At 44.0% G+C, this 26,136-nt stretch overlaps 1 protein-coding gene and 1 long non-coding RNA gene across 3 annotated transcripts; both read left to right on the top strand.

Annotated features, from left to right (window-relative positions):
* The first annotated feature begins 15,109 nt into the window (after positions 1-15,109).
* LOC100820985 lies at positions 15,110-20,029 on the top strand. 2 transcript variants are annotated; one of them, XM_003563795.4, is made up of 8 exons: positions 15,110-15,469; positions 15,614-15,754; positions 15,928-16,020; positions 16,089-16,215; positions 16,582-16,688; positions 17,032-17,112; positions 19,284-19,369; positions 19,475-20,029. In XM_003563795.4, exons 1-8 carry the CDS (start codon positions 15,125-15,127, stop codon positions 19,692-19,694), a joined length of 1,200 nt encoding a protein of 399 aa, XP_003563843.1. In that variant the 5' UTR covers positions 15,110-15,124; the 3' UTR covers positions 19,695-20,029. The 2 variants fall into 2 exon arrangements, with proteins under 2 accessions (XP_003563843.1, XP_014753376.1); XM_014897890.2 differs by having other exon boundaries at positions 19,284-19,385; positions 19,475-19,610.
* Positions 17,119-17,775, top strand: LOC112268715. Its single transcript, XR_002960059.1, has 2 exons — positions 17,119-17,483; positions 17,573-17,775. It is a non-coding gene; the product is annotated as an uncharacterized LOC112268715 (long non-coding RNA).
* Positions 20,030-26,136: the final 6,107 nt, after the last annotated feature.

Genomic DNA, 26,136 nt, shown 5'->3' with positions numbered 1-26,136 from the left:
ACAAGATATACAAAAGAAAATTGCATGCCCTCTTATGGGAATTTTTTATGCTTCTTGGGACTTTCTTGAGTGACCACGCAGCCGCATTGTCAATTATTTGTAGTTTTGTACCCTGTTATGGAAGTGTTTGGCGTTTCTTGGGGCTTCTTTTTGCCACTGTTAAGTCACCAGTGAGTTTCCTCTGGTTGATTTTATTAATTAGATCACTATAAAATGCATGTTTAAACTTATTTGCTTTTAGCGTGGCTAGATTGTGATTGATCACACCGAATAGTAGCGGCAATATACTTACATCGATAAGCATGTATGAGCTCTGGCTCTTGCGATGTGTCATTCTTATTCCATATCTAGATGAATACCCCATTCGTTCCTAAATGTAAAGTTATATCTTTGTTCCAAGTCGAACTTTTTAAATTTGACCAAATTTATAAAAAAAAATGTATCAACATTTACGACTATAAATTAGTTTTATCAAAACCATCATGATATATATTTTCGTAGTATATTTATTTGATATTCTAGATGTTAGGACAAAGTGAGAACCTCTTATATATAGAAACTGACGTAGTGGTTGTGTAGCCCTAGCTGGCAACGTAGACGTACCATATATAAAGTGGATCGAGTTCCCAGTTTACAAGTCATGCGTCTCCAAGATCAACTCCAAGTTTCTGATCATATTGACTGAATAACTCGTCAGGTTTCTACATTTTTCCTGGCACCACCACAAATAAGTGATGGGGCAAGTTTATTGACAGCTAATTTTGTATCTTGGTTTTTTTCACTATTTTTTCTTTGCTACACTTGTTTATTCATGTTTTGCATTGTATGAGATTTGTCTTCTCATCCTGTCTTATCTCAAAATAGCTTATTGACTATTCTTTGTGTTAAGTCTCACCTTCGATTTTACTAAATTACTACACCCTCCGTACCATATTAAGTGACTTTTATTACATGTATCTAGACACTTTTTAGGCATAGATACGTCCATATTTGGGCAAATTTGAATCATTTAATATGGGACCGAGTAAGTATATTTTATTGGATGAACTATTGGACCATATTAGAAAAATATATTTGAGAATAACGGAAAGCAGTGTACTTCTACAAGTACACGCTTTAACCATCCAGACCATTCTATGGTGCTCTAAAATGGTACTCCTAGCAAACATGTTTGGACGACTGTTAAAATAATTTAGAAAATGGTATACTTAGAATTGGCAATGCCATCATGTATATTATTTGGTGCCAAAATTGATCGTTACTACCCTAAGACATTCTGTTTGGGCACAAAGCAGAACATAATTAGCATGTCCAATCTGGAGAATTCATTCAAAGATTTTCTTTGATTTTTGTCCTATCCAACTAAGATATATGGTAAACAAGCATATATAATCATATAGCTGCTCTCTTGTTACATTCTCTATCCTAAGACATCATGTTTTAATTCTTTTTATCTTTGATATATGTCTGCTTTCTCGACTGACTATCTTTCTATCCTACTCCCTCCGTCCCATATTAAGTGTCGAAATATTACATGTATCTAAACGCTTTTTAGGCATAGATACATCCATATTTGGAAAAATTTGAGACACTTAATATGGGACGGAGTGAGTATCTGATTGTAATGACATGCTAAATGATGAGGGTACGATCCTCAAGTGTTGATATCCAACATCAAGATATGCGCGAGGGAGGAAAGAGAGGCACGCGCACCAAAAATAAAGATGAATGATACAACTTAGAAGAATGTCTTGTGTGCAAGGGGCAGCCAACGACAAGGATGATATGCCCAGGATGCACCACAAGTCGTGTACAAATATGAGGCGCACTAGGACAGCGTACGACGAGTCCGGCACGTCTAAGGAGTGCTCGGATCTGCGAGTCCATGTTTGAGTCTGAGTCGAATTCTAGTTCTAGTTTGAGTCTGATTCGAATTCTAGTCTGAGTCGAATTCTAGTTTGAATTTGAGTCTGAGTCTGTATTGAGTTTGGGCTACTCCTCGTCTATATAAACAAGGGGTACGCCTAGGTTTAGGGAAGACCGCGGTTTAGCTGATTCAGAACTTTTTGTTGAATTGCTCCAAGCATTCATCTGAAAGTATATAATTCCTCTTTCTTTCGATCAGCAATTTTACCTACACCATATTCGTTTCGATAGAGTGTTTTATCTACTGAAAGTTCGAGCATAATCTATCGTTCCGCTGGGAATTTGAAGATTGCGAAATGGCTTATGGTCGGCGGACTACTGCGCAAATGTGTGGTGTTGCGAATTTCCATTGGGTTGCAAGTTCGTCGTGTGGGGACGAGTGAACAGCCGGAAGATTTGTAGAATCATACAAGTTATTCTCGTTGCTCTCTGAGAAGATCGGGCCATCCCTTATCATCTTGGTATAGATTGCTACGAAAAAAAAGAAAAAAAAAGGCAAGAGGAGATTTATGTGTGCACGTGTAGCCAAGAAATTCATATCCGACTTCACGGCACGTCCTGACAAGTTTCGGCAAGTCCCGGCAAGTTCCAGCAAGTTCCGAGTTCCGAGAAGTTTGTGGCTTCACGAGGACAGCAAGGAAAGGATTAAAAGGAAAAGGAGATATTGGTTTCCAACAAATTGCACATACGGGTGTACTCAGCTTATTTGGACTCTTAGCGTACAAGAATTTGTCCTGTTTGTTCGGGGTGATATGCGAGGTGTGCTTCGTTACATTCGGAGGATGCTTTATGTCTCAATCAGGTTGGTGGCGCCGACAACCGAAGTGGCGCCGAGGGCAGGTCAAGCTAGCCGAGAGGGAGGACGTGGTGTGGCAGGCTGGCGAGGCTTGAAGATGGAGTGTGGCAATGTTGCTGATCTGACTCCACCCGCTGGAAAAGACCTTTCAGCGTTGAGGACAACGCTTTTTGAAGAAGGGGAGGATGATGAGGGTACAGATCCTCAAGTGTTGATATCCAACATCAAGATATGCGCGAGGGAGGAGAGGGAGGTAGCCACACCAAAAGTGAAGATGAATGATACAACTTAGAAGAATGTCTTGTGTGCAAGGGGCAACCAACGACAAGGATGATATGCTCAGGATGCACCACAAGTCATGTACGAATATGAGGCGCACTAGGAGAGCCTACGACGAGTCCGATACGTCTAAGGAGCGACCGGATCTGCGAGTCCATGTTTGAGTCTGAGTCGAATTCTAGTTCTATTTTGAGTCTGAGTCGAATTCTAGTTTGAGTTTGAGTCGGAGTCTGTATTGAGTTTGGGCTACTCCTCATCTATATAAACAAGGGGTACGACTAGGTTTAGGGAAGACCACGTTTTAGCTTATTCAGAACCTTTTGTTGAATTGCTCCAAGCATTCATCTGAAAGTATATGATTTCTCTTTGTTTCGATCAAAAATTTTACCTACACCATATTCGTTTCGATAGGGTGTTTTATCTACTAAAAGTTCGAACTTAATCTGTCGTTCCGTTGTGAATTGGAAGATTGCGAAACCGCTTGTGGTCGGCGGACTACTGCGCAAGTGTGTTGTGTTGCGAATTTTCATTGGGTTGCAAGTTCGTCGTGCGGCGACGGGTGAACAATCGCGAGATTTGTAAAATCATACAAGTTACCCTCATTGCTCTCTGAGAAGATCGGGCCATCCCTTATCACTAAACTATTAATGTGACAAATCACGTACCATCTTGACGTGTGGTACGGGCAATTGTTAAGCTCGTGTCCATACTAAACTTTTTGATAGACCCATGGAGTTGGAGTTTTGATAGTGACAAAATTATACAAGGTTGAATTTTGAAATATGGAAGTTAAATTTAGGTCGAATTTGAAGCATGAAAGCTACGGAGTAACATTTCTACCCAAATAATAAAAGGAGGAATGCTTCCTTCGTCGTTGTCCGCCCGCAAGTTTTGCGATTTGCCCCTTCACATTTTTGTTAATTTAACCCCGGTCCATATTAAGGACGGAACTGGGTTTGTTTTGCAAGGTATGGGCTAAACTGCAATTTTGCGTCTCCCGTATCTCTCCCGACTCATCCCCGGCCGACCCGCATCTCGCCCGCTATGCCGACGTGCCCTCGCCGCAGCAGCAGCAGCAGCAGCCAGCGGCAGATTAACCCGGCTGCTGCCGGGCCCGCCGTCGTTGTCTCCTGCGCGCTCGCCATCTACTCCTCGACTGGGTTGCTCTCCTCCGAACCTAAATCCGAGACAAATTCTTCTCCGAGGCAAAATCCTGCTCGAGCAATGGGGTTCCGACATGTACTCCTTTGCCCCGTTCTACAAAGCTCCGCCCGAGGTGCCGTCTCGCTTGCTGACTTGCCAGAACTTCGACAGCACGCCTCGCCAGATCCGCTCGAGACGTTTTCTCGCCCAAGGTACCGCCTCTACGGTCAACTCCGTCACCACCGAGCACTCCAGCATAGGAGGACAACAAGGTCTCAGCTTTCTCCTTCCTGGCTTCCCCTCCCTAGGGATTCTTATAATTTTGCTCTTTATTGATTGAATCTGTTGAGATGAGATTGTGTGACTTCCCCTCGCATGGCGGCCCCTCCGTCTCCCCTTCCCATGGCCCATGGCACCCACTCTCTCTGATGCGTTTCCTCTCCCTCCTCTTGAACCCTAGGACAGCAGCAGGGTATCCAATCTCGATCCAATCTAATCCTTTCTCTCCTGTAGGTTAATTGGAGTTCAGAATAGAGAGTTGCGGCGATCAAATCAAGAAAAGTTAATTTAGTCGAAGTGTTGCTCTGCCATCCTAATTTTTAACCTCTGAAATCCAACGTGATCCTAATTTTTTTAAACCTCTGAAATTCGTGGTCTTGCACATGTAGTGTTGCTTATGCATTATATCACCGCATATGTTTTTTTACAGCTATGCATTATATTATGTTGATATAGAAGAAAATAGCTGTTATGCATTATGTCCTCCAGAAGAATATAGCAGAAAGTATATTGTAGTGGACACCTTGGAACCCACCATGCAGAATTTCAGAATTCAGAAAGCTGAACATGTACTTTGATTGATTAAAATGGCTAATGATTCAGCTTAACACATTCAGAAATACCGTTGAGTTGCTTTCAGAATTTGATTCAGACATTCCACTCACAAATGCATCTTTCATTCCCAATTTCCCATACCATATACTGTTGCCTGAGCAATGGGCATCACAACCAAGCCACAATGCCCCCTCCTCCTCCAAGGTTCTCTTTGATTTTGTGAAAGTTATGTTCAAAAGGATGATTATGGTGCACGAGTGTATGTTTAGTTCAATCCCTAAACTTGAAAATTTATGTTAGCATCTTTCTGATTATTTTGTTTGATTGTTTTGTGTAGTCAGAGCATGCTAATTGTTTTCTGAATGTTTGGCTCTATCTCTGTTGGGATCTTAAACTTTGATTTTTGTGCTTGTGTTTACAGAACATGGACCACAACATTGAAACAACCACCTTTCAGGATTTTGATAACCGGCCTTTGAAAAAAGCAAAATGTTGTGAAACAAGTGTTTTGGATGATTTACTGTCATCACCTTCCATCTCAGCATCATCTCTGCTTTCTGAATGTTCCGAAACCAAGTCGATGGTTTCTGAATGTTCTGAAACCAAGTCGACGTTATCGCCGGTTTCTGATTTAGTAAATGAAGAAAAACTTTCAGAAGATGATGACAAGCAAACCATTTCAGCATACGATGGTAAGCAACCAGACGTACCTCAACATACAAATGAGACATATGACTATCTTCCACAAGGTAAAATTTTCACTCATCTTCTGTACTTATGCCTTTCATTATATCTAAATCAGGATATAACGCAAATCTGTTGCTTCGATCTTTTTGTAGATTACGCATTGACCGAACTGGATCTGTGTGCTCATATAGTAATCGAAGACTCTTCTGAAAAAGAAATATTGGTGAAGATAGATCAAGTATGTGTAAAACAGTGTGATTTGAGATGCCTGCTAGATGGTGCCAAATGGCTAAAGGATGATGTAAGTACCTTTATTAACTAACAAGAAAAAAGTTTATGACTATTTTAATATTCATTAACAATTAATATTTTTCAAATCTTTTTAGGTAATCAACTCGTATATATATTGTATACAAGAAGTACATGAGCAAAATAAGAACGATCATAAAGTATATTTTGAGAATACCTTTTTAGCCGGGCTGTTAAAACGGGATGGTAAGATTGGAATACATGAAGCAACCTTTATGACAAAGATTGTCGGAAACTATCTCAAGCATGACATGGTAACAACCATACCCATAATTATAAGTTCTATTATTTACTTATTATTATTACATCTCTAAGATAAGATTAACTCATTATATTGATTGCAGATTCATCTTCCAATAAACATCGAGCACTCGCATTGGTATTTAGCTTGTGTCAACGTTGAAAAGTCTGAGATACAAGTACTCGACTCATTATGTTGGGAGCACAACCGAGTTGATCTCACTAATACGGTTAGTTGCTTATAACTCTTTTCTGTAAAAAAATGTTGTCAATTGATCTTCCGCTTACGTGTGTTATCTACCCCTAATAATTTTTCAGCTGCAAGGACTACAATATCATTTGGACATTCTTAAAACTCAAGAAAACATGAATAATCATAATTGGAAAGACCTCGATGTTACTAAATGGACGATTACAGAACAACTACATAATCCAATTCAGAAAGACAGGTATATATAACACAATTTTGTTTACAGATAACCATATATAAGAAATGTTGTAATTTATGTGGAGTACTCAATTTTGTTCGAAACATGCAGTTCATCTTGTGGTCTGTTTATGCTTAAATTCATGGAATATTGGACCGGACATACACTAACACATTCCATTACACAGGTAAAGAAATAAATCTTCTGTTTGATAAACATGTATATGTGGGTGCCATTTTAATTGTTATATGAGTAAAATGCTAATATTTGTGTATACTTTGCAGGAAAATATTATTGATTTTAGATATAAGTTAGCTGCCATACTATTATGTTGGAAAACAAACACGGCGCAAGCGAGTACAATGATTGAAGAAAGTGATTATAGTGAGGGAGATCCAAATGATGTTATGCTGTTGGAAAGCCTAGATGACGAAAATCGGCCAAAGCCAATAAACTCATTATCTATTGAAAAAAGATACCAATCACTGATATCTGTTGTTTCTTACATGAGTGTAGATGAGTTAGAAGGTGGACTTTGTAACTACATCAAATCAATCGGTCCTGCTGAAATTTTAGAGTAAGCCATTTATTGCATGTAATTTTATTTTACTAATTGAATATAATTGATAAATACGTTATCTTATTTTCTTTGTGATGATAATGATTTGCAGGAAAGTTTGGGTACAAAGCTCTGACCCATATCCAATTAGCTTAACTCTCAAAAGGCTGCAAGGAATGCTAAATGAAGAGTTGCCCATGGAGTGTGACTGCTTCAATTTGGTTATACGGAAGATCATGTTTGACGATATCCAAACAGTGAAAAAAAGAAAAGGATTGATATCGAAACATTATCTTGACATGCGATTTTGGGTAATTTCTTATATTAACTGTATTTTTTGTGTCTATATCTACATACTAAATATTTTTCTGATACCTTTCTAAACACTCATGTATGTTATAATATCCTAGATGATTACTGATTTTGGACGACATCCAACCTACCGGAAAAAGTTAGATGTGGAACAACTAGCATATTCCGTTCGTAGCTGGCCTGGTATCAAATATAACGTTTCATCCTGCAAAACGGTAAGGCCACTTGCATATACATGTCAACACAATTTTTTTAATCTACACCTAATTCAAGCTTAATTCAGATTCATATTCCAATACAAGCCAACAATGGATTTATTCTATTCGTACTAGCCAAAGATACGAGAACTGTCTACATTTTGGATCCTACTCCTACTGACCCCATCTATCAACGCAACCGATACGCAAAATATGTGCCCAAACTTTTGTGGATTTCTGAACACTTACCGAAAGCCATGTCAAAGGCATGCCCTGGGTCTACATGGAATGAAAATATTTTCCTATGGCATCAACAGATCATAAGTAATATTCCAATTCACAACAGGTAACATGTTTACTCAATATGTACGATACATATATATATTTTGCCATTTGTGACTAATTTTTATCTTATGTTACATAGGGAATTGTCTGGTTATCTTATTACACTCTTCATGTCTACATGGGATGACGAAAAATTGAATCTGCCATTTTTAAAGGTCAATATCATAAGCATTAAATCGTTATCCTTTTTACACATGACATGCTGATCTTATTCATATACAATGTATAGGATGGATACGAGCTAAGGAAACAAATTTTGGGAAAGCTACTGACATTCAAGAAAAATGAATGTGAAGTCAACATGCGCGCCGGTGTACTGGATATCATCAACTGTATCGGGAATATCCAAACCAATATGAATGTGAAGATCTGAGGATGAAAACGCAACGAAGACCAATAAAGAAGCTGCATCACCAACTGCCTCCACACTTTTAAGGATGTCACAGACTCAAATTTTTAGTTTGTGTTGTTTTCAGTTATTGTGGGTTGAGGATGTCACATACTCAAATGCGGAGTTTGTATTGCTTTTCAGGAACTAATGTGCTCAACTAATTATATTGTTTTGGTTTTTGTCCAAAACCTGGTACTTGACTTGGAGTGACTGATTGCCGGTTCTTTATTAGTTACCAGTAAGAATGTATTTCCAATTTGACATGCCTGTTGGTTTCATGATCAAGACACTTTTTCTTAAACTGCATCTGCCTTTTTGTACTTATTACTCTGTTCTCTGTTATGGCGGGGATGTAGCCTAATCATTGAAGTGCCTGTTTTATCATTTCGTAGTTATTATCTTTAATAACAACAACTTGATCTAAAGTTCAGACACTGGGTTCATGAGGATGTTTATTATCTGGGAGACAGATCATGGTGTTTGGATTTCCACGGGGACATGAACTCCATAGTATCTATTTCTATAACAGCTTGAGACATCCTCCAGTTTTTTATCAATCCCAGTCCAATTTCTACAAGCATATGCTTCATCTGTCAATGCATCAGAAATAAAATCATGCCAAGTGCTACTTGCTGTGGTTTATTTTCCTTCTGGAGTAGCCTGACCCATCCTGAACTTGGTCCGGCCCATTCTTCAATCGATAGCCATGTCTCAGACCAAAAATGAGCAGACAATCTGCATATAAGATGAATGATTGGGAGGTTGGAAAGCCTGCAGTGTTAAATCCTTATGCAGTCATGCTGCTGACTGATAGTGTGCCAAAGGATACCTGACGGCCACGGTTCGACATGAAACCAGTAGCTAAAAGTTCCTTCATGTTGGCATCGATAAAAGGGTACCTGAAATCCACCATGACAGGTTTCAGAGATATGACGAGCATCAGAAAGTAGAGATTTGAGGCTGACCGATACATTAGAGCAATGCAAGTCGTGACAATTTTTATTACTTCTGCTCCCTTCTGAAAGTGTTTCTGTCTGGTACGGTATGAAGTCTCATCGGCACAGATCATGGTAGCTTCTCATACTCCTGCTTCCCGTCAACTGCATTGCTGAGCTGCTGAACATGGTAGCACAACGATTGACAGGGCCTTATTATCAACTGAAAATAGCATGCAGCCAAACATATCTAGATTCACAAATACAAAATAGGAGACCGAATCCTACTTGAGTCCTAATCCTACTCAGATAAGGATCAGTCCAAATCCTACGTGACTCCTAATCCTACTCAGGCAAGGATCAGTTTGAATCCTAATATACTTTGACAATCCCTCCGGCGACCTAGCCTTTATATACAGGCGTGGTAGCTAGAGATACGCTGTAGTCCAACACTTTGAACTCCAAGCCACAACCATCGTGTCGCCTGGCCAACCCTGATAAGAAAATACAACAAGTCATTAGGTATATTATTCATCTCCTTACACATGACATCCCTTCAACTTCCTTACGGGTATGTAGCTCTCAAATATGCTGTTGGCCAGCCGGCTTGAAATAGGAAAAAACCCCTGATCTATTCATATTATCCAGATTTCATACTTACAACATATAAAAATTATCATGCAGCCAAGCAATTTGAGTCGAACTCTGAAGTTATGGATGTCAAGGAACAAAAAAGGAAAAGAGAGAGAGAGAGCGGGATGCAAAAAGAACAGATGAAGAAAAGCAAGAAAAACTGAAAAAACGGCGTGAATCCTATAAGCAAAAGACCGATGAAGAAAAGCAAGAACAACTGGAAAAACGGCGTGAAGCCTATGAGCAAAAAAAAGAAAAGGTGACGGAACAAAAGACAAAACAACAGGCACAACATAGGCGGAGATATGCAAATATGCAGCCAGAACAAAAGAAAGCTAGAATAAATCAAATTGGAGCTAACCGTGAACTGAAGCGCAGCACACCAAGCAGAGATTCAATTGCGATGGAGAACCCTGCATATATCACGGCAGAACAGGAAGTTAATATATCTCCCTTAAAAGTAAGACGCAGAAAAACTGTGACACCGGGAGAAAGACAAACATTGGTACACCGTCGTAACAAAGAATTCTCGACAAGACAGAGGAAAACTGTTCAGGTATCGGTACAAGAGGACACATCCAAGATGAAAACTCACAACGATGAGATAGAAGCAACCAACAAAAACGTGGATGAACAACCGCAACCATTTTTCAATGAGAATGAACGCCGTGAGGCCATCGATTCCATAATATCCGTGATGAAAAAGACATTGGTGACACAGAACCTCTAAAGAAGCCAGAAATCAGGATTAAAGGTAATACTCTAAATTTTATAGAATATATACTCATGCATTTCAAAAAAAATATAAATTATGGACAACTTACCATCTTTCATGGACAGACATACCCTCTTCAGTAAGTCCAACCAACAAAGACCTATACACTCATTTGCTAATAGTCGCTCAGATCCAAAGCATCTGGAACTATACTTCTATGATGATGATCCAAGCTTAGAACATCGGTACCGCCGTTGCCGCAAGGAAACTTACGAGCAAGACAAACACGTAGTTGGCATAATAACTGAGATTCTACGTGAGAATCCATATTCTAAACAATTTAGAAGTTTGGGACAAGCCGAAGACCTTGACGACTACAGGCTCATCTTGAACCTTGACCAAAGATTGGACCAGAGAACATACAACGCACCGATCACTTCAGAGGTAGCTGCAGTGTGGATCAAAGGAAATCAAAGAAGAAATACTTTTGACAAGAACGTAATAATACATGGAAACAACAACGAAATACAGATCATTAAATCATATTATGGATGCTATGATCCGTTGTCGTATCCTCTGTTCTTTCCAAGAGGTGAACTAGGTTTGCATTCAAAGATACCAAAGGCAAATGCAGAAGAGGAAGATATGAAAAAGGCTGGTGCAGAAGAAAACGATGATGATGATGACCCAGGTCAGTACTGTCTTCAATATTCATTCAATATTCATCCCTGATTTTATTATTAGGTAGAGATATATGGTACACTCCTACACATGCAGCTAACTTTTTTATGTCACAATGCTTGGAACAGATGCAACCAGTAGGCTGTGGGTAACCATGAAAGAATACTATTGCTATAAATTACATATGCGACCAAACATCTTCAACCCAATATTGTACGGCGGACGACTACTACAACAGTTTGTTGTAGATACATATATCAAGATTGAGAACTCTAGACTGGACTACATGTTTCATCATCAGAAAGAAATAAGGGCGGATCTATACCAAGGCCTTCTCGATAGCATTAAAGCCAGAGAACAAGACGGAAATGCAATCGGAAAAAGAACAGTTTTAGCCTCATCATTTATTGGAGGGCCACGAGATAAACTTCGTCGATATCTAGATGCAATGGCTTTAGTTAGAAAATATGGAAAGCCAGATATATTCCTCACAATGACCTGCAACCCAAACTGGGAAGAGATCAAATGTGAGCTAGAGTGTGGATAGACACCACAAGATCGCCCAAATATCGTTGTCCGTGTATTTAGGGCGAAGCTAGAAGAAATGAAGAAGCAACTATTTGAGAAGAGCATTCTTGGAAAGGTTAAGGCATATACCTATGTTGTAGAGTTCCGGAAGAGGGGACTACCACATGCTCACTTCCTTCTTATCATGACTGGAAAATACAAGTACACATGTCCAGAACAATATGACAAGATAATCTCGGCTGAACTCCCTAACAAGAACAAGTATCCAGAGCTATACAAAATGGTAATCAAACATATGATGCATGGTCCTTGCGGTGCACTGAATAGAAATTGTCCGTGCACAAAGAATCGCACGTCGTGCAAGAACAATTATCCACATTTAACGAAAATACAATTCAAGGCAAGGACTCATACCCACTATATAGGAGACGCAATGATGGTCGGACCGAAACAATCCGAAAATGCACGCTAGATAACAGGTGGGTCGTTCCTTACAACCCCTATCTGTTGAGGATGTTCAACTGCCACATAAATGTCGAGATATGCTCAAGCATTAAAGCCGTTAAGTACCTGTTTAAGTACATCTACAAGGGACATGACCGAGCATCTGTATCCGTCACTGAAAAAGTAAATGAAGCTAAAATCGACGAGATAAGGCAGTACAGAGATGCACGGTGGGTGACACCTCCGGAAGCACTATGGAGAATATATGGGTTCGAATTAAGCAAAATACATCCATCCGTCCTGCAACTACAGCTACATCTCCCAAATATGCACATGGTTTCATATAATGCCGAACAAAATATCAAGAACGTTATCAGCCGTGGTGGAGCAGATAGGTCAATGTTGACAGCATACTTCGACGCAAACAGATTAAATGAGAAAGCACGAGACATACCATACAGGGACTTCCCCGAACATTATACTTGGCAAAGAGGAGATAAATTGTGGCAAGAAAGGAAATGAAAAGGTACGGCCTAGGTTGGCAGGATCATCTCAGCACATCCGGCTGAAGGAGAACGATACTATCTCCGAGTTCTCCTAAACCACGTGCCAGGGGCCACAAGCTACGAAGACCTGAGAACAGTTGATGGCCAAGTAATGCCAAACTTCCGTGAAGCTGCAGAAAAAAGGGGGCTCATTAAGGCAGACAACACACTAGATGATTGCATGACAGAAGCGGAGTTGTTCCGGAAGCCTTCATCGCTCCACAGGCTATTCGCAACAATCCTGGTGTTTTGTGAGCCTAGCGACATCCGTGGCCTCTGGAACAATCACCTAGAGGGAATGTCTGAGGACTATAGTAGAAACTACAAATGCAAGCACACTATCGAACAGATGGTACTCAAAGATATCAGGGGCATGTTGCAATCTATGGGAAAAGACATCCAGTCATTTCCTCTGCCAGAGATAGACGAACAACATGACATGACAAACAACGACATGCCTAGAGAGATGACCGAGGAGTACTCAATCGAGACACACCCTGAGGACGAAACGTTACATAACAAACTAAACAAAGAGCAGAAGGCGGCCTACGACAAAATCCTAGCCACGATCGACAGCCAAAGAGGAGGAGTATTCTTCGTCGATGGACCAGGAGGCACAGGAAAAACATTTCTTTACAGAGCCCTATTGGACACGGTACGCAGACAAGGCAAGATTGCTCTTGCGACGGCCACTTCCGGTGTTGCTGCTTCCATAATGCCTGGAGGGAGGACTGCACACTCAAGGTTCAAGATTCCACTAAGAATAGATGATGGGGCAATTTGTGGATTCACAAAACAAAGCGGTACAACCAAGCTACTAAAAACTGCATCTCTAATAATCTGGGATGAAGCACTGATGACAAAGAGGTAGGCAGTTGAGGCGCTCGACAGAAGCATGCAAGACATAATGGATAGACCGGATCTTCCATTCAGTGGAAAAACAATTGTATTTGGAGGAGATTTTAGACAAGTACTTCCCGTTGTACGAAAGGGTATAAGAGCCCAAATAGTAGATGCGTCACTAAGCAGGTCAGAGCTCTGGAACTGCATGACAAAAATTAAGCTTGTGCAAAACATGAGGGCTCAAAACGACCCAGGGTTTGCAGAATACCTACTGCGCATTGGAAACGGAACCGAGATGACAAACGAAAACGGAGAAATACTTCTGCCTACAAGTATATGTGTGCCAAATAAGACGGATGATAATGGCCTGGATAGTCTCATCAACTATATCTACAAAGAAAACGATGCCTCCATAGAAGATCCAAAATACATCACGTCAAGAGCAATTTTATCCACAAAGAACGAGTGCGTAGACAGAATCAACCTAAAAATGATTGATTGCTTCCAAGGGGAGGAGATGGTGTACCACAGCTTCGATTGTGTAGAAGAAGACCCGCATAACTACTATCCACCAGAATTCCTAAACACCCTTACACCAAACGGACTGCCTCCACATATGCTGAAACTCAAGATTAATTGTCCAATCATACTACTCAGGAATATCGACCCCGCAAATGGCCTATGCAACGGCACAAGGTTGGTCGTACGGGGATTTCAAAAAAATGCTATTGATGCAGAGATTGTGCTAGGACAACATTCTGGAACACGAGTTTTCTTGCCTCGAATACCATTATGCCCCTCTGACGACGAGATGTTCCCATTCCGTTTCAAAGAGGAAACAGTTTCCTATCAGGCTCAGCTTCGCAATGACAGTAAACAAATCACAAGGTCAGACAATACCAAATGTAGGCATCTACCTGCCAGAACCAGTTTTCTCACATGGCCAACTATATGTAGCACTCTCTAAGGCAACAGCGACAAAGAACATAAAGGTACTAACAGGTACACGTCAAGAGAATAAGGAGAATAAAAAGAAGAACAATACGAAGAACAAAAATGTGGAAATGAGTACAAGCGAGACATACACAAAGAATACTGTGTACAAAGAATTCCTCACAAAATAGTTTATGCTGAAGTAAATGACACTTTGATTAATACTTATTGTTCAACACATTTCAAATGTCAATTTTTGTCTTTTCTATAACCTGAACTTTTTTGCGTAGGCCGTGCGAGCATTGTACTAGTAATTAGAAAAGAAAAGAAAAATCTAAAAGTCCACCATGTTCGGATTTCCGAACTTCGGATTGTTGTTCCTGTGGTATTGACGGGCAATAATAAAAAAACAGCAGCGGCAATGCTGGCTCGTCCAACCTCCATCCGCTCCCTCGCCTTCCACCGCCGCCTCCCGCTTCCCCACCCTCCCGCCCTCCTCCGCCGGCCTCAGGGTCCGCCTCCCTGCCCCACCCCAACGCGGTCTCTCATGGTCTTCTCCGCGGAGATAGCGGTCGAAGAGGCGGAGGAGGAAGCCCTCTCCACCGGCGCTGGAGACGGCGGTGAGGTGAGCACGGAGGAGTGGCAGCGATGGGGAACCTCCTCTCCTCTCCCAAATGTGGTGTCCGCCGTCGTCCGCGAGCTGCTCCGGATGGAATCCTTGGCCGGCGAGAAGATGCGGTTCGGTGGCGTTGGCTCCAAGCTGAAGGTAACGGTTTTTGCTTCAATCCCTTATTGGACCTAGATGTTGTTGCTGTGTATGTGCTTCTAAAAGTTACAGAACGCATCAAGAATTAAATCGACGGGAATGCTATTGAATTTATTGGTTTGATTTTCTCTCAACTCGTCGTAGGGCGATTTCAAGGACGTGGAGGATAAGAAGCACAGGGCTGTGTACGAGACGCTCCCCGACTCCGATCAGAAGCTGCAGTACTACTCTGCACGGCAGATTGGTTGCCGTCTGCTCGGGAGCAGGGGGTATCTGTGCCAGAAGGTAGCGTACCAGTTAATCAGTCTGAAAAGGAATTCAGTGCTATACATATGCATCAATTTGGCTTTAATGATCTACTCAACAGAAGCTTATTTTTGCATACATTGCTGTAGTCATTTTTCACTCATGTTCATGCCAAGAGTTTTAAAGTTTTTCTTGATATCTCTAAATTGCAGTGCTGGCTACCAATGGAAGATTGTATGTGCTCAAAACTTGCCCCTTGCAATTTGTGGAGGGGAATAAAATTCTGGCTATACATGCATCCAAAGGTCTGTTGTGCTGTACTTGCTGCTGTATCCTTTCCTTTTGGGTTGTGTGAGCATTTCTGTTCTTTCAGGACTTCTTGCGGCAAAACAACACTGGAAAGTTACTCTGGCAAGTATTTGGCATCCAAGCTGCGCCCTTGTGTCTCTTCGGCATCCAAGAACAGGAAGATATAATGTGGGATGCATTCCAGCGGTCAGGTAATCTCAAAAACACCTTTGATGGCATGAAAGCTTGCTAGGGTTTAACTTACTCATTTTCTTTGTCGTTTTAGATTCGGTTCACTTGTTATGTTTGTTTCAATTAGCTTCATTTTTATATGCACGGTCGGGCATGGGTCCGTGGATTTATGGTAGGGTGCTTGCCTTCCTCTACCTGTCAGCAGGGCTCTTCGTTGCCATTGAGAGCTTTTTAACTGCTTATTATTCAAGATGAGAGGGAGAGACTAGAAAACTTTGTTTGTTCTTTGCTTAATCGATAGCAAATATTGTTAGTTAGGGTGTTTCTGATTATGTATGTCACTACAACTAATTACTGTATATTTCCATCCTGATTTTGTCCTCCAGGAAAGGGGAAGGTCTCATTTCTGTACCCAAATAAGAGTACAACCCCCAAATCTGTCCAGGATCTTAAATTTGATGATTTGACCTTGAATGCTGAATGTCAGGAGATGGTATGTATTTTTTTATTTAAGCTTGTATCTATGACTTGAAATGTTGCAAAACCAACTTTCAAATCGAAGTGCTTATAAGCAGTGCAGTCTTCTTAGTTATGTTCGACATTGGGAATTTTATTTATTAGCACCTTAAGATGCAAAGTATTGAATATCAATAGTTACTCCTTTGAATGTTTGCTGGTTTTATGTGTACATGTTTTATGTGTTCGTGCTGTACTGGTTTTATGTGTTTATGATGGTGATGTGTAAGAGAAGAGATATCAAGTATCATGGTAAAATAACATGATGCAGCAAGATATCACTATCGGTACATGGTAACAGGTTAACTTTTGGAATGTAGGAAGCACAAGGTGAACCTCTTAACTTGGTCTTGCTTGATGGTACCTGGAGTAACTCTGCCGCATTATACAGAAGGCTGAAGGTACGATTCAGTGCATTCCTCATTCAACATGCTGCACTCCTTTTACTTGTTTGTGTCTGCTTCCACATGAAAAATCATTGCTCAAGGTTTTAAGCTATATTGATGCAACCATTGTTTACGTAATACATACAACAAATGTAGTCCAGGTAAGCTTCATTTTTTCCTGTGCCTGTGTTAGTCTAATCCTTTTGGACAAGAGGGAACCATATGGCCTCCATAGTGGTCTGCCAAATCCTATGAGCTTGCATCTGAGCACAGCAGATTCGGCTCTGGGAGGAAGGACAGGAAGCAGAGAGGAAATCATCGCAGTCAAGTTAAGGGCCATTGGCCCATTATGGTTTGCTTCTGCTGCACCATGCTAGGGCCCATTGGTTGGTCTTACCCTCGTGACTTTGTGTTTGCCATATCCAATCATATGCCAACGAATGCCGAAGTGATATGTGCAATTAAATTTCAACAGAGGCTCCATATAACATTCCAAAATGTCATTCTTTGTACCTTTGGCACTATCGCCGCCATGAGCAGGAGCACTGAATCATCTTGCTCATTATGGTTGACATTATGTTAGGGGGATATGAAATGGTAAGGTTGTATGTTTTATTTAATTTTGGAGTTGTAACCATGTTCATTCATTTCATTGAATTTGACTTTGTGACCACGCAACACCATGTTTAGTTGTTGGAGCATACCGAACATCACCATGATATACACATAAGCCATGCTGAGATGTTTGAGGGGTTACTAAGCATGTGATCAGTTTGATACTGCCAAATTTAACTCCCAACTCCTAAGCGTTTGTTCCATGCAAAGACCACAACGTCAGAAAGTAATATTTCATTTGTGAACATATCAACTCCAAAGCTAATCAAAGGATATCATCGACGGTTTTACCTCCTAGGTATACCCTCCCCTTATGCAGTATTGTCCTCTTGGTGGCAGTGACAAGAGGTGTCGATAGTACATTTAATATACGGAAGAAGTTAATTCTTATTAGTAAAAATTCAAAATGTAATATGAATTATCACGCTGCTGGCCCCAAGTTATTTGTGTGCAAGCAGCATGTGTTTATTGTCAAAAGGAGATGATCTTCAATAAAATTTCAAAATACCATTTTTACCATATAGGATGCTCATAAAAAAAATGCACATTTGGCACCATCACCATCCGGAGCACAATATCATCTTGCAGATTATGGTTGGCAGTACGGGGGTATATCAAGTGGTAGGATTGTATGTTTTGATCGGTTTTGGAGTTATAACCACATCCATGGATATTGTTGGATTTGACTTTGTGGCCATTCAACATTAGGACTAGGTGTTGGAGCATACCTAAATAAGATTTCACAGCCAGCGATGGTTGGAGGTGTACTGACTATGCGATTGAGCTGATGATGGCTTTGATGGTGGAGTAGTACTCTTTATGCTCCAACTCCTAAGCGTTCATTACATGTAAAGGTCACAAGGTTATCTAATATTATTTGCGGACGTAGCAACTCATAAAGCATATGAAGTTGAGGTACACACTTTACCCTTTAATGCGATTTTTTATCGTAATTTATAAGCTGATACGTGTCTTCTTGTTTGTGGAACTATTATGGAAGCAATTATGGTACTGTTTTGTGTTTTATAAGTGAAAATTTTGGCACTGCCATCATGGTAATGCTTTGCCATGTGAGGCAAATTTATCTACTTTCCCGCCATTGAGGTGTTGGTCCAGCAGATATTTAGGGCCAGTTTTTTCGGCTTCCTAGACCAGCTTCTCCGAGAAGCTGCCCTCCCCTAGCTTTCTGGAAAAGCCGCCACCTAAATTTGATTAGGTTACAAAACTAGTTTGGCCTAAACTACTTTAGATGCCAAGCTAAATCGGAAATGCGGATTTAACTCATACTACGTAGAATAGACTCAAGAATACTTGCCAACTCAACTAACTACAACCACATGCTCCTGTGGAAGCACTGGCCCAACCGCCTGCTACTGTATGGTGCTTGCTAATATGTTTGCCCTCACAGGGCAACTGTGCTTTCAATAAAGCATGTCCAGGCCACAACCAAACATAGGACACACCACGTGAATGGCATCTGCTTGGTTGAAGTCATTTTTAAGCACGAGTGTGTGATAAAGCATGTCATTTAGCAATTAGCTAAGTGAATCCTAATATCTAAGGTTTTATAGGAGAGATGGGCTGCAATATGGGGGGAGGAAGACATACCGTGTATCTCACTGTCTATGTTGAGCGCTTCAGTGATGCATAAACTGCGGTGAGCTAAAAACTAAGTCTGTATTTATTTTTTATATTTGTTGTTTTCTTTTGAATATTCCAGGTCTTTAATTCTTACTTTTGCTGATCTGTTTTCGGAAAACAGACCTCAGCCAGCATGGGATCGTACCTGCACTGCGGCAGCCGCAGCTGGTCTCCTCTCGGAGCTGCACATGCGGCCTGACCTCAGTGCGTTCAAGCTGGAAGAGCAAGCTGAGGCAGTGGAGTGCTCGTTGGATGTCTTGCTAGATGCTCTCACAGTGCGACGGGTTCGCTTGGGTCGATCTATTACTCGAAAACAGAGGCATAGAAGGGACTGCATATAGTGAACGACAGCAAAGTTATGATATGCCTGGAAGGTTTATTATATTTTTTTCCCGGAAGGGGAGAGTTAATCAGATAGGTTTTTTAGGTCACAAATTCGTCATTCTGGTGGTGTTAATTTGTTAGTAGTTGTTTCTTGATCTTACAGCTAGGCATAAAGAGCAATTTATCGACTGTTATGGAAGCTATACTTGTAAGGCTGTAGCTGTGATATTAGAAGTTTGGAACAGACTGAAATGGAGCAATCCAAAGGTTAGTAGGATATGAAATCAGCACTGTAAAACTATGGTATATACGAGGTTAATGTGCTGCAACTGGATGTCAGATTTGTTTTCCCGTTTGAAGTCTCTTAATAAGTTAACTAGCAAAAGGCCCGTGAATACGGAACAACGAAAAATTGTATCAAAACGTCAAATCAAATGTTGATGTGTTTCATGGGCATATGTATATAACGATTATGATATGTTCTTGAAAAAATTACGCAAAACCACCGCATTTTGGACACTTCCAGAAAAACCACATTTTTTTTTAATTTTTTTCAAATTACCACCGCTTTTGAAGCCGGAGGTACTCTTGCGCACTGATTCAGCAGTTAAGTGCGTTTTGATACAAAACCTGACAAAGAGGCCCACCTGTCGGTGCCAGCTTGGCGCCACGCTGGACAAGTCGTGGCCGAACTGCTTGATGACGTGGAGAGTCAAAGGCGACGTCGCGGAGGACCTCCTCGGCACTTTGGCCGACGCCCGACCGATCCCCAGAATTTGGTGAGCACGTACTCCCTCCGTTTCATAATTTTTGTCTCAAATTTGCCAAAAAATGAATGTATCTATTCTAAAAAACGTCTAGATACATGTAATATTTCGACAAGAATCATGGAACGGAGGTAGTAATTGAGAAGCAGGCTCTGCACTTGCGTGATGTGCAGCGGAAGGAGTTGCAGTTCGGCCACAGCGGCGACGATCGCCTCACCAGGGATCAGTACTTCCGGGACATGCAGCTGAGCCTCCGCCTTGAGGCCGCTGTCTTCATCCGCAGCGAGAACGACCAGCCTCTTATCTGCTCGCGACGCAGCTTATTGAGCGAACACCACGCGCGCGAGCAGGTCCATGACGTCATGGGAGTGCCTGAACGACACATCTTTCCTTCCCCGTCCTCGAAGTTGAGCAGCACGCCCATATTGCCGCTACTGCCGGTCGTCTTCTCCGGCTCCGGGAAATGCCTCTCGGCGTGCTGCTTGGGCACCACGAGCCGGTTGAGCTTGCCGAAGTCGCTGGGGGTGCGCACGCGTGCACCGGCGCCATGGCCGCGGAGCAGGCCCTGCCGCAGCTCGTCCAGGAACGCGAGCTCGCTAGTCGTGGCCGGACACGAAGAAGAAGAAGGGAGCTCGAGCTTTTGTGGTAATTGGTGACGGCGTCGCGGCCGCGGAAGCGGAGCGCGACCACGTCGTAGGCGCGGGGCCGCGGAGGACTCGTCATAAGCGCAGCGCCGCCGTCCCTGTGAGACAGACGCTGCCGGCTTACCGCCGGTCAACCCGCGCGCCCGCCACGCTCCTGCAACACGGGCATCCGCAGCCGCAACACGGGCGTTTCGCGCAGAAGCCCAACCCAACCCGGGCGCCGCCTCCTCCCCAGCCACATCGAGATCCCGCCGCCGCGGCCCAGCCTCCTCGAGATCCCGCCGCCGTCGCCACCGTCTCCCCCATCTCTGGATCCTCTGCCGCCCTCCGCCTACGGATTCGATCCCGCGAGCCCCAATCGCCCCGCGTCTGAGCCCGACCTCGGCCGCCCCTACCTCGCTACCGAGGGCCTCCTCGTGCTGTCGCGCCCGTCATCTTCCCCGGCACTGGCGATGCGTCAAGTCGCCGCCGATGCGCGGGCGACGAGGACGGTGACCTCGCGCGGCGAGGCGAGGCGAGCGACGACCTCATGGGTCACGGTGCAGCGGGGCAGATCGAAGATGGAGGGGCGAGGCAGAACTTCGAGCGGTGGCCTGAGACGTACCCGAACGCCGTCCTAGTCGTGCAGGCCATGTCGAGCGTGGCGCCAAGCTGGCACGAACAGGTGGCCCCCTGTCTGGTTTTGCATCACAATGCACTTAGCTGTCAAATCATCGAGTGTCACAAATGTGGTGGTTTTGCGTAATTTTCTCTATGTTTATTTTTTAGGTTATACTCTGATCTCTTTCTCTTTTACACATGTCTTATTTCTATATCTCGTGTAAAGAAAAAGTGACACATGATCAACTCTTTTGCTCTCTACCTCCAGGGTGTCACCGTTCTCACATACATCACACTTGAAAAGTCATGTGTGAGTGTTTTTCAATGTTTTTGATGAATTCATGAAGTGATTCTCAATATAATTATGAATAATTAAGACCATGTAGCAATGATAACTTTTTTGCCTTCATGCTCTCCTATTACTCCTACTTTCTACTTTATTTCTCAAATCACTTCTCCCAATTTCTCTCGCTCTCCCTCTGACTATCCTCTCCATCCACTCTGAGTGCAAACTCCTCCTCTTCCCGTCCCGATTCATCCCGACACCGAACATTGCGCGGCCGCCCGTTTGTGCGCACTGCCTCCGCTCATAGATTCCCGCTGCCCGTCCGCTCCCGCACGCTGCCTGCTCCCACTTGCTTCTCGGTACGCCTGTTGTCGGGGGAATGACCCCGGGTAGGATCATGACGACACATAATGACCGGCTAACCGAAAGCAGGACCGGCATAAATGAATAGACCAGCACTCATAAGCCGACTTTCTAACAGGACGACATACCAAAAGTATGCCGGCATCATCATCTTGTCTCATGTAATTGCAGGACAAGCAAAAGCTATCTTATCTCGGCTAGAGCCGGGATATGCCAACGGTCTTATCTTGATCTTACGGTCTAAAGTAAAGCTACGCTCCTTTGATGACGGGAAAGCAGTCATTGCTCACATTGCCGTGTCGGACGACTGCACAGTGACGCGCCGTAGAAGGACAGTGACGGTAGCCATAGCCGGGGCATGGCTACAGTGCGCGCCGTCTCATAGTATGAAAAGCACAAAACTGCATTGTCCCCTCCCGGACAATCCGGAGGAGACCACGGGCAGGCCCCGCAGGCCCAGGAGTTGTTAGGGTTTCCCCTTGCCCCACCTGTCAGGGTAACATCCTTAGCCTATAAATAGAGGCTTCACCCCTCCTGTGAGGGGGGTTCCTCTCAATACAGCTCAAGAAGCACCATTGTAGCTCTCGTGTATCTCGGGTAATACAAGCTAAGCAGGAGTAGGAGCTTTACCTCTACAAGAGGGCTCCGAACCTGGGTAAACACCGTGTCTTCTTTACATTGTGTGTAGTTTCACTACGCCATCCCTCCTCCGGATCCTCCATCGGTCCCAACTTAAGCCATCCTATGGCATCTGACGTGACACCACCATGACAGTTGGCGCCCACCGTGGGGCCAGCAGCGGCGCTGGCTGGAGTTTTCATCCGGACGGGAAGCATCGTCGTCACCGGAGAGCGCGTGGTCTCCGGTTTGGTCCAAAGATTCGGCTCTCTGGGCTTCATCGACAACAACACAGGTTGCTTTAACATCGCACCATTGCCCTATGCCGGCCGGTTCATCAACTTTGGCACACACGAGGTCTACGTCGCCACTGACTTTGCTTGCAGGTATCCCGAGCATGTGGTGGTAGCTGAGGATCCCCCTACCGTCTGCGCGGCTCGCGGCCGGCATAGCGACTGCCCCGTTAGCTGCGTGGAGGTCATGATGACAGCTCAGGGTGGCGATGCCGGCAAAGGCGCAGCTGAAAACACCGGTGTCCCGAGCAAGTCCGGCAGAACAGCTCGCCCCCCGCTGCAAAGCCGACTCCGCTTCAGGCCTCCATCAAAAGGCTGGCTGCGCCTGTAGCTCCAAACGCCAACTCAGCATAGCTCCAAGCTGAGCTGGAAGTGCAGCGCCAGAACTTGCTGCAGGAAGCTGTCGACGTGTCTCGCGCTCGACAAGAGCTCGAGATTTCCCTCCGTGAGTATAACAAAGCTCATGGTCTTAACTCTACTGCCATGCACAACCCTAGCTGAGTAGGAGAGGTGCGTTACCGGGGCAAGAACTTGAATGCCGAGATAGCTAGGGATGGTAGAGTTGCCCCTGCTATGTCGGGAAGCTATGCGTCGGCACTGAAGCCGAAATATAGCACTCTTGTTAAAAACCTCAGGGCTGCTGAGGTTGCAGCAGAAGAGCTACCTAACCTAACAGGAGAAGCGCTCCGAGTGCAGCAGCAGCGGGTGAAGGAGCTGCTTCACATTGCTAACGAGCAAAATGAGGCATAGATGAAGTTGCATGCCAAGCCGGAGGCATCCCAGATCATTCACTCGGCCGCAGGCGCGAGTGGCCGAGCCGGCAATCAAGCGTCTTCCCCCAATGTCGGTGGGAGACGGGATAAGAGTGTTAATTCCGACCGAGACAAACGGCTGGATCACTATGATCCGGCATTCGCTGGGAAGCAAGTTGCCAGGCGAGTTGATGATGGTCAAAGTGGCCTACATCTCAGCAAGAATCGCCGAGACCCGCAAGAACGTCATTCGGCGGGACATGGACACCAACCTCGCGGTCCGGCGCCCAATACTGCTGCGGGTCAGCAGAGTGCCGGGCACAACCCCTGTATCGAGGTGAGGATCAAAGCAAGACTGTTACAATGACAGATACTCGGCCATGGGAGATGATGGTTATCTTAGGCGAGAGCGTGACAACGTCGGTCCACTCGGAGCTCGAGTGGGAAACCGGCAAGTGTCGCCGCTTGATGCTCGCCACCGGCTCGACAGAATCTACCAGTCGGAACTTCTGGAACCGCAGGGTCCTCCGGGACCACGTTGCTTTGCTTACCGGATCATGAGAGAGATGCCTGCCCCGGGTTTCCAGCTACCCAAGGGCACGAGAACATATGACGGCAGCACCAAGCCGGAAGACTGGCTGGAAGATTATGTCACTGCTGTGCATGTTGCAGGAGGCAATCGCAGACTAGCAGTACGTTACGTACCCCAAATGCTAGAAGGACTAGCCAGGATTTGGCTGAACAATCTGCCCGAGGGCAGCATCAACTGTTGGATAGATTTCGAAGAAGCTTTTGTTATCAACTTCACCAGCACATACAAGAGACCTAATCGACCTCAGCAATTGTCCATGTGCAAGCAGAGAGACAATGAGACCAACCGGGAGTACCTGACGAGATGGAACAATCTCTGCAATTCCTGTGAGGGGATTGTGGAATCACAGGCTATAGCATGGTTTGCCCAAGGATGCCGACATGGCAGCATGTTATGGCAAAAGCTGCAAAGAGAAATGCCGGCTACATTGGCCGAGATGATCAAGGTTGCAGATATGTATGCATAGGGAGACCCAACCCAGCCGTCACTGATGCCGGCAGAGCCGCACAGAGAGCAACAGACATACAACCCTGCCGGGGCATTCCAGAGAAATGATCATCAAGATCATACAAACAAGAGAAGAGATGACAGGACGGATTACCGGTATGGGCCAGCTCATGTGGTTGCGATCCAAGATCAACCTGATGACGGTCATAGCCAGCGACAGAAGACTGGGAATCAGCAGTGGGCCAAGAAAGGAGAACAGAAGAAGCCGTGGCAAGATAAGCAGAAGTGCACGTTTGAGATGATGCTTGATCAGCCTTGTCGTTTCCACATGACCAATCCGAGCAAGCCGACGAATCATACAACCCGGCAATGTAGTTGGATGCAACGGGCCGAGAATCCGAGCAAGTCGGCTACCTCCCCCGACGCCACTCATAGGCGCCAATGCACAGATTCAAGGCCCCCTTCCGGTGAACAACGCTGTCAATCAGGTGGAAGATCAAGGCATCCCGGAGTATGGAGGAAGAAATGAGTACAAAGAACATCACCAGAGCTACATGATTTTCGTCACGGAGCAGACTGACAAGCAAAGCCAGCGTCGGCATGAGATGGAAGTCAATGCAGTTATGCCGGCAGTGCCGAAGTTTATGTACTGGTTGGAGCAGGAGCTCTGTTGGAACCGGTCTGACCATCCTAGGGTCATGCCGAATCCCGGCGGATACGCTCTAGTGGTTGACCCAACACTCATCGGGCCCGACATCAACGTCAAGTTTACCTGACTCCTCATCGATAATGGGAGATGCATTAACATCATTTACCGTGACACAATGCTCAAACTGGGCATTACCGATAACATGCTTGAGCCCAGCTGGACTACCTTCCATGGTATCGTGTCGGGGGTGTCGTGTGCGCCAGTGAGCAAAGTCCGGGTAGATGTCTTAATCGGCACAAGGGAAAATTGTCAGACAGAGAATTTGGTGTTTGAAGTGGTTGATCTCAACAGCCCATATCACGCGTTGCTGGGCAGGCCGGCATTGGCCAAGTTTATGGCGAGAACTCACATTGTCTACCAAAAGATGAAGATGCCAGGACCAAATGGT

This window comes from Brachypodium distachyon, chromosome 1 (assembly GCF_000005505.3).
Source record: "Brachypodium distachyon strain Bd21 chromosome 1, Brachypodium_distachyon_v3.0, whole genome shotgun sequence".
Classification (NCBI taxonomy): domain Eukaryota; kingdom Viridiplantae; phylum Streptophyta; class Magnoliopsida; order Poales; family Poaceae; genus Brachypodium; species Brachypodium distachyon.
This window is presented reverse-complemented; position numbering and strand designations above follow the sequence as displayed.

Bases quoted from the DNA above. Each gene is read 5' to 3' on its own strand.
- LOC100820985 (XM_003563795.4), top strand. From the start codon at position 15,125: ATGCTGGCTCGTCCAACCTCCATCCGCTCCCTCGCCTTCCACCGCCGC. The intron at 16,216-16,581 runs GTAATCTCAAAA...TTTGTCCTCCAG, and splicing joins GGATGCATTCCAGCGGTCAG to GAAAGGGGAAGGTCTCATTT. The intron at 16,689-17,031 runs GTATGTATTTTT...TTTGGAATGTAG, and splicing joins ATGCTGAATGTCAGGAGATG to GAAGCACAAGGTGAACCTCT.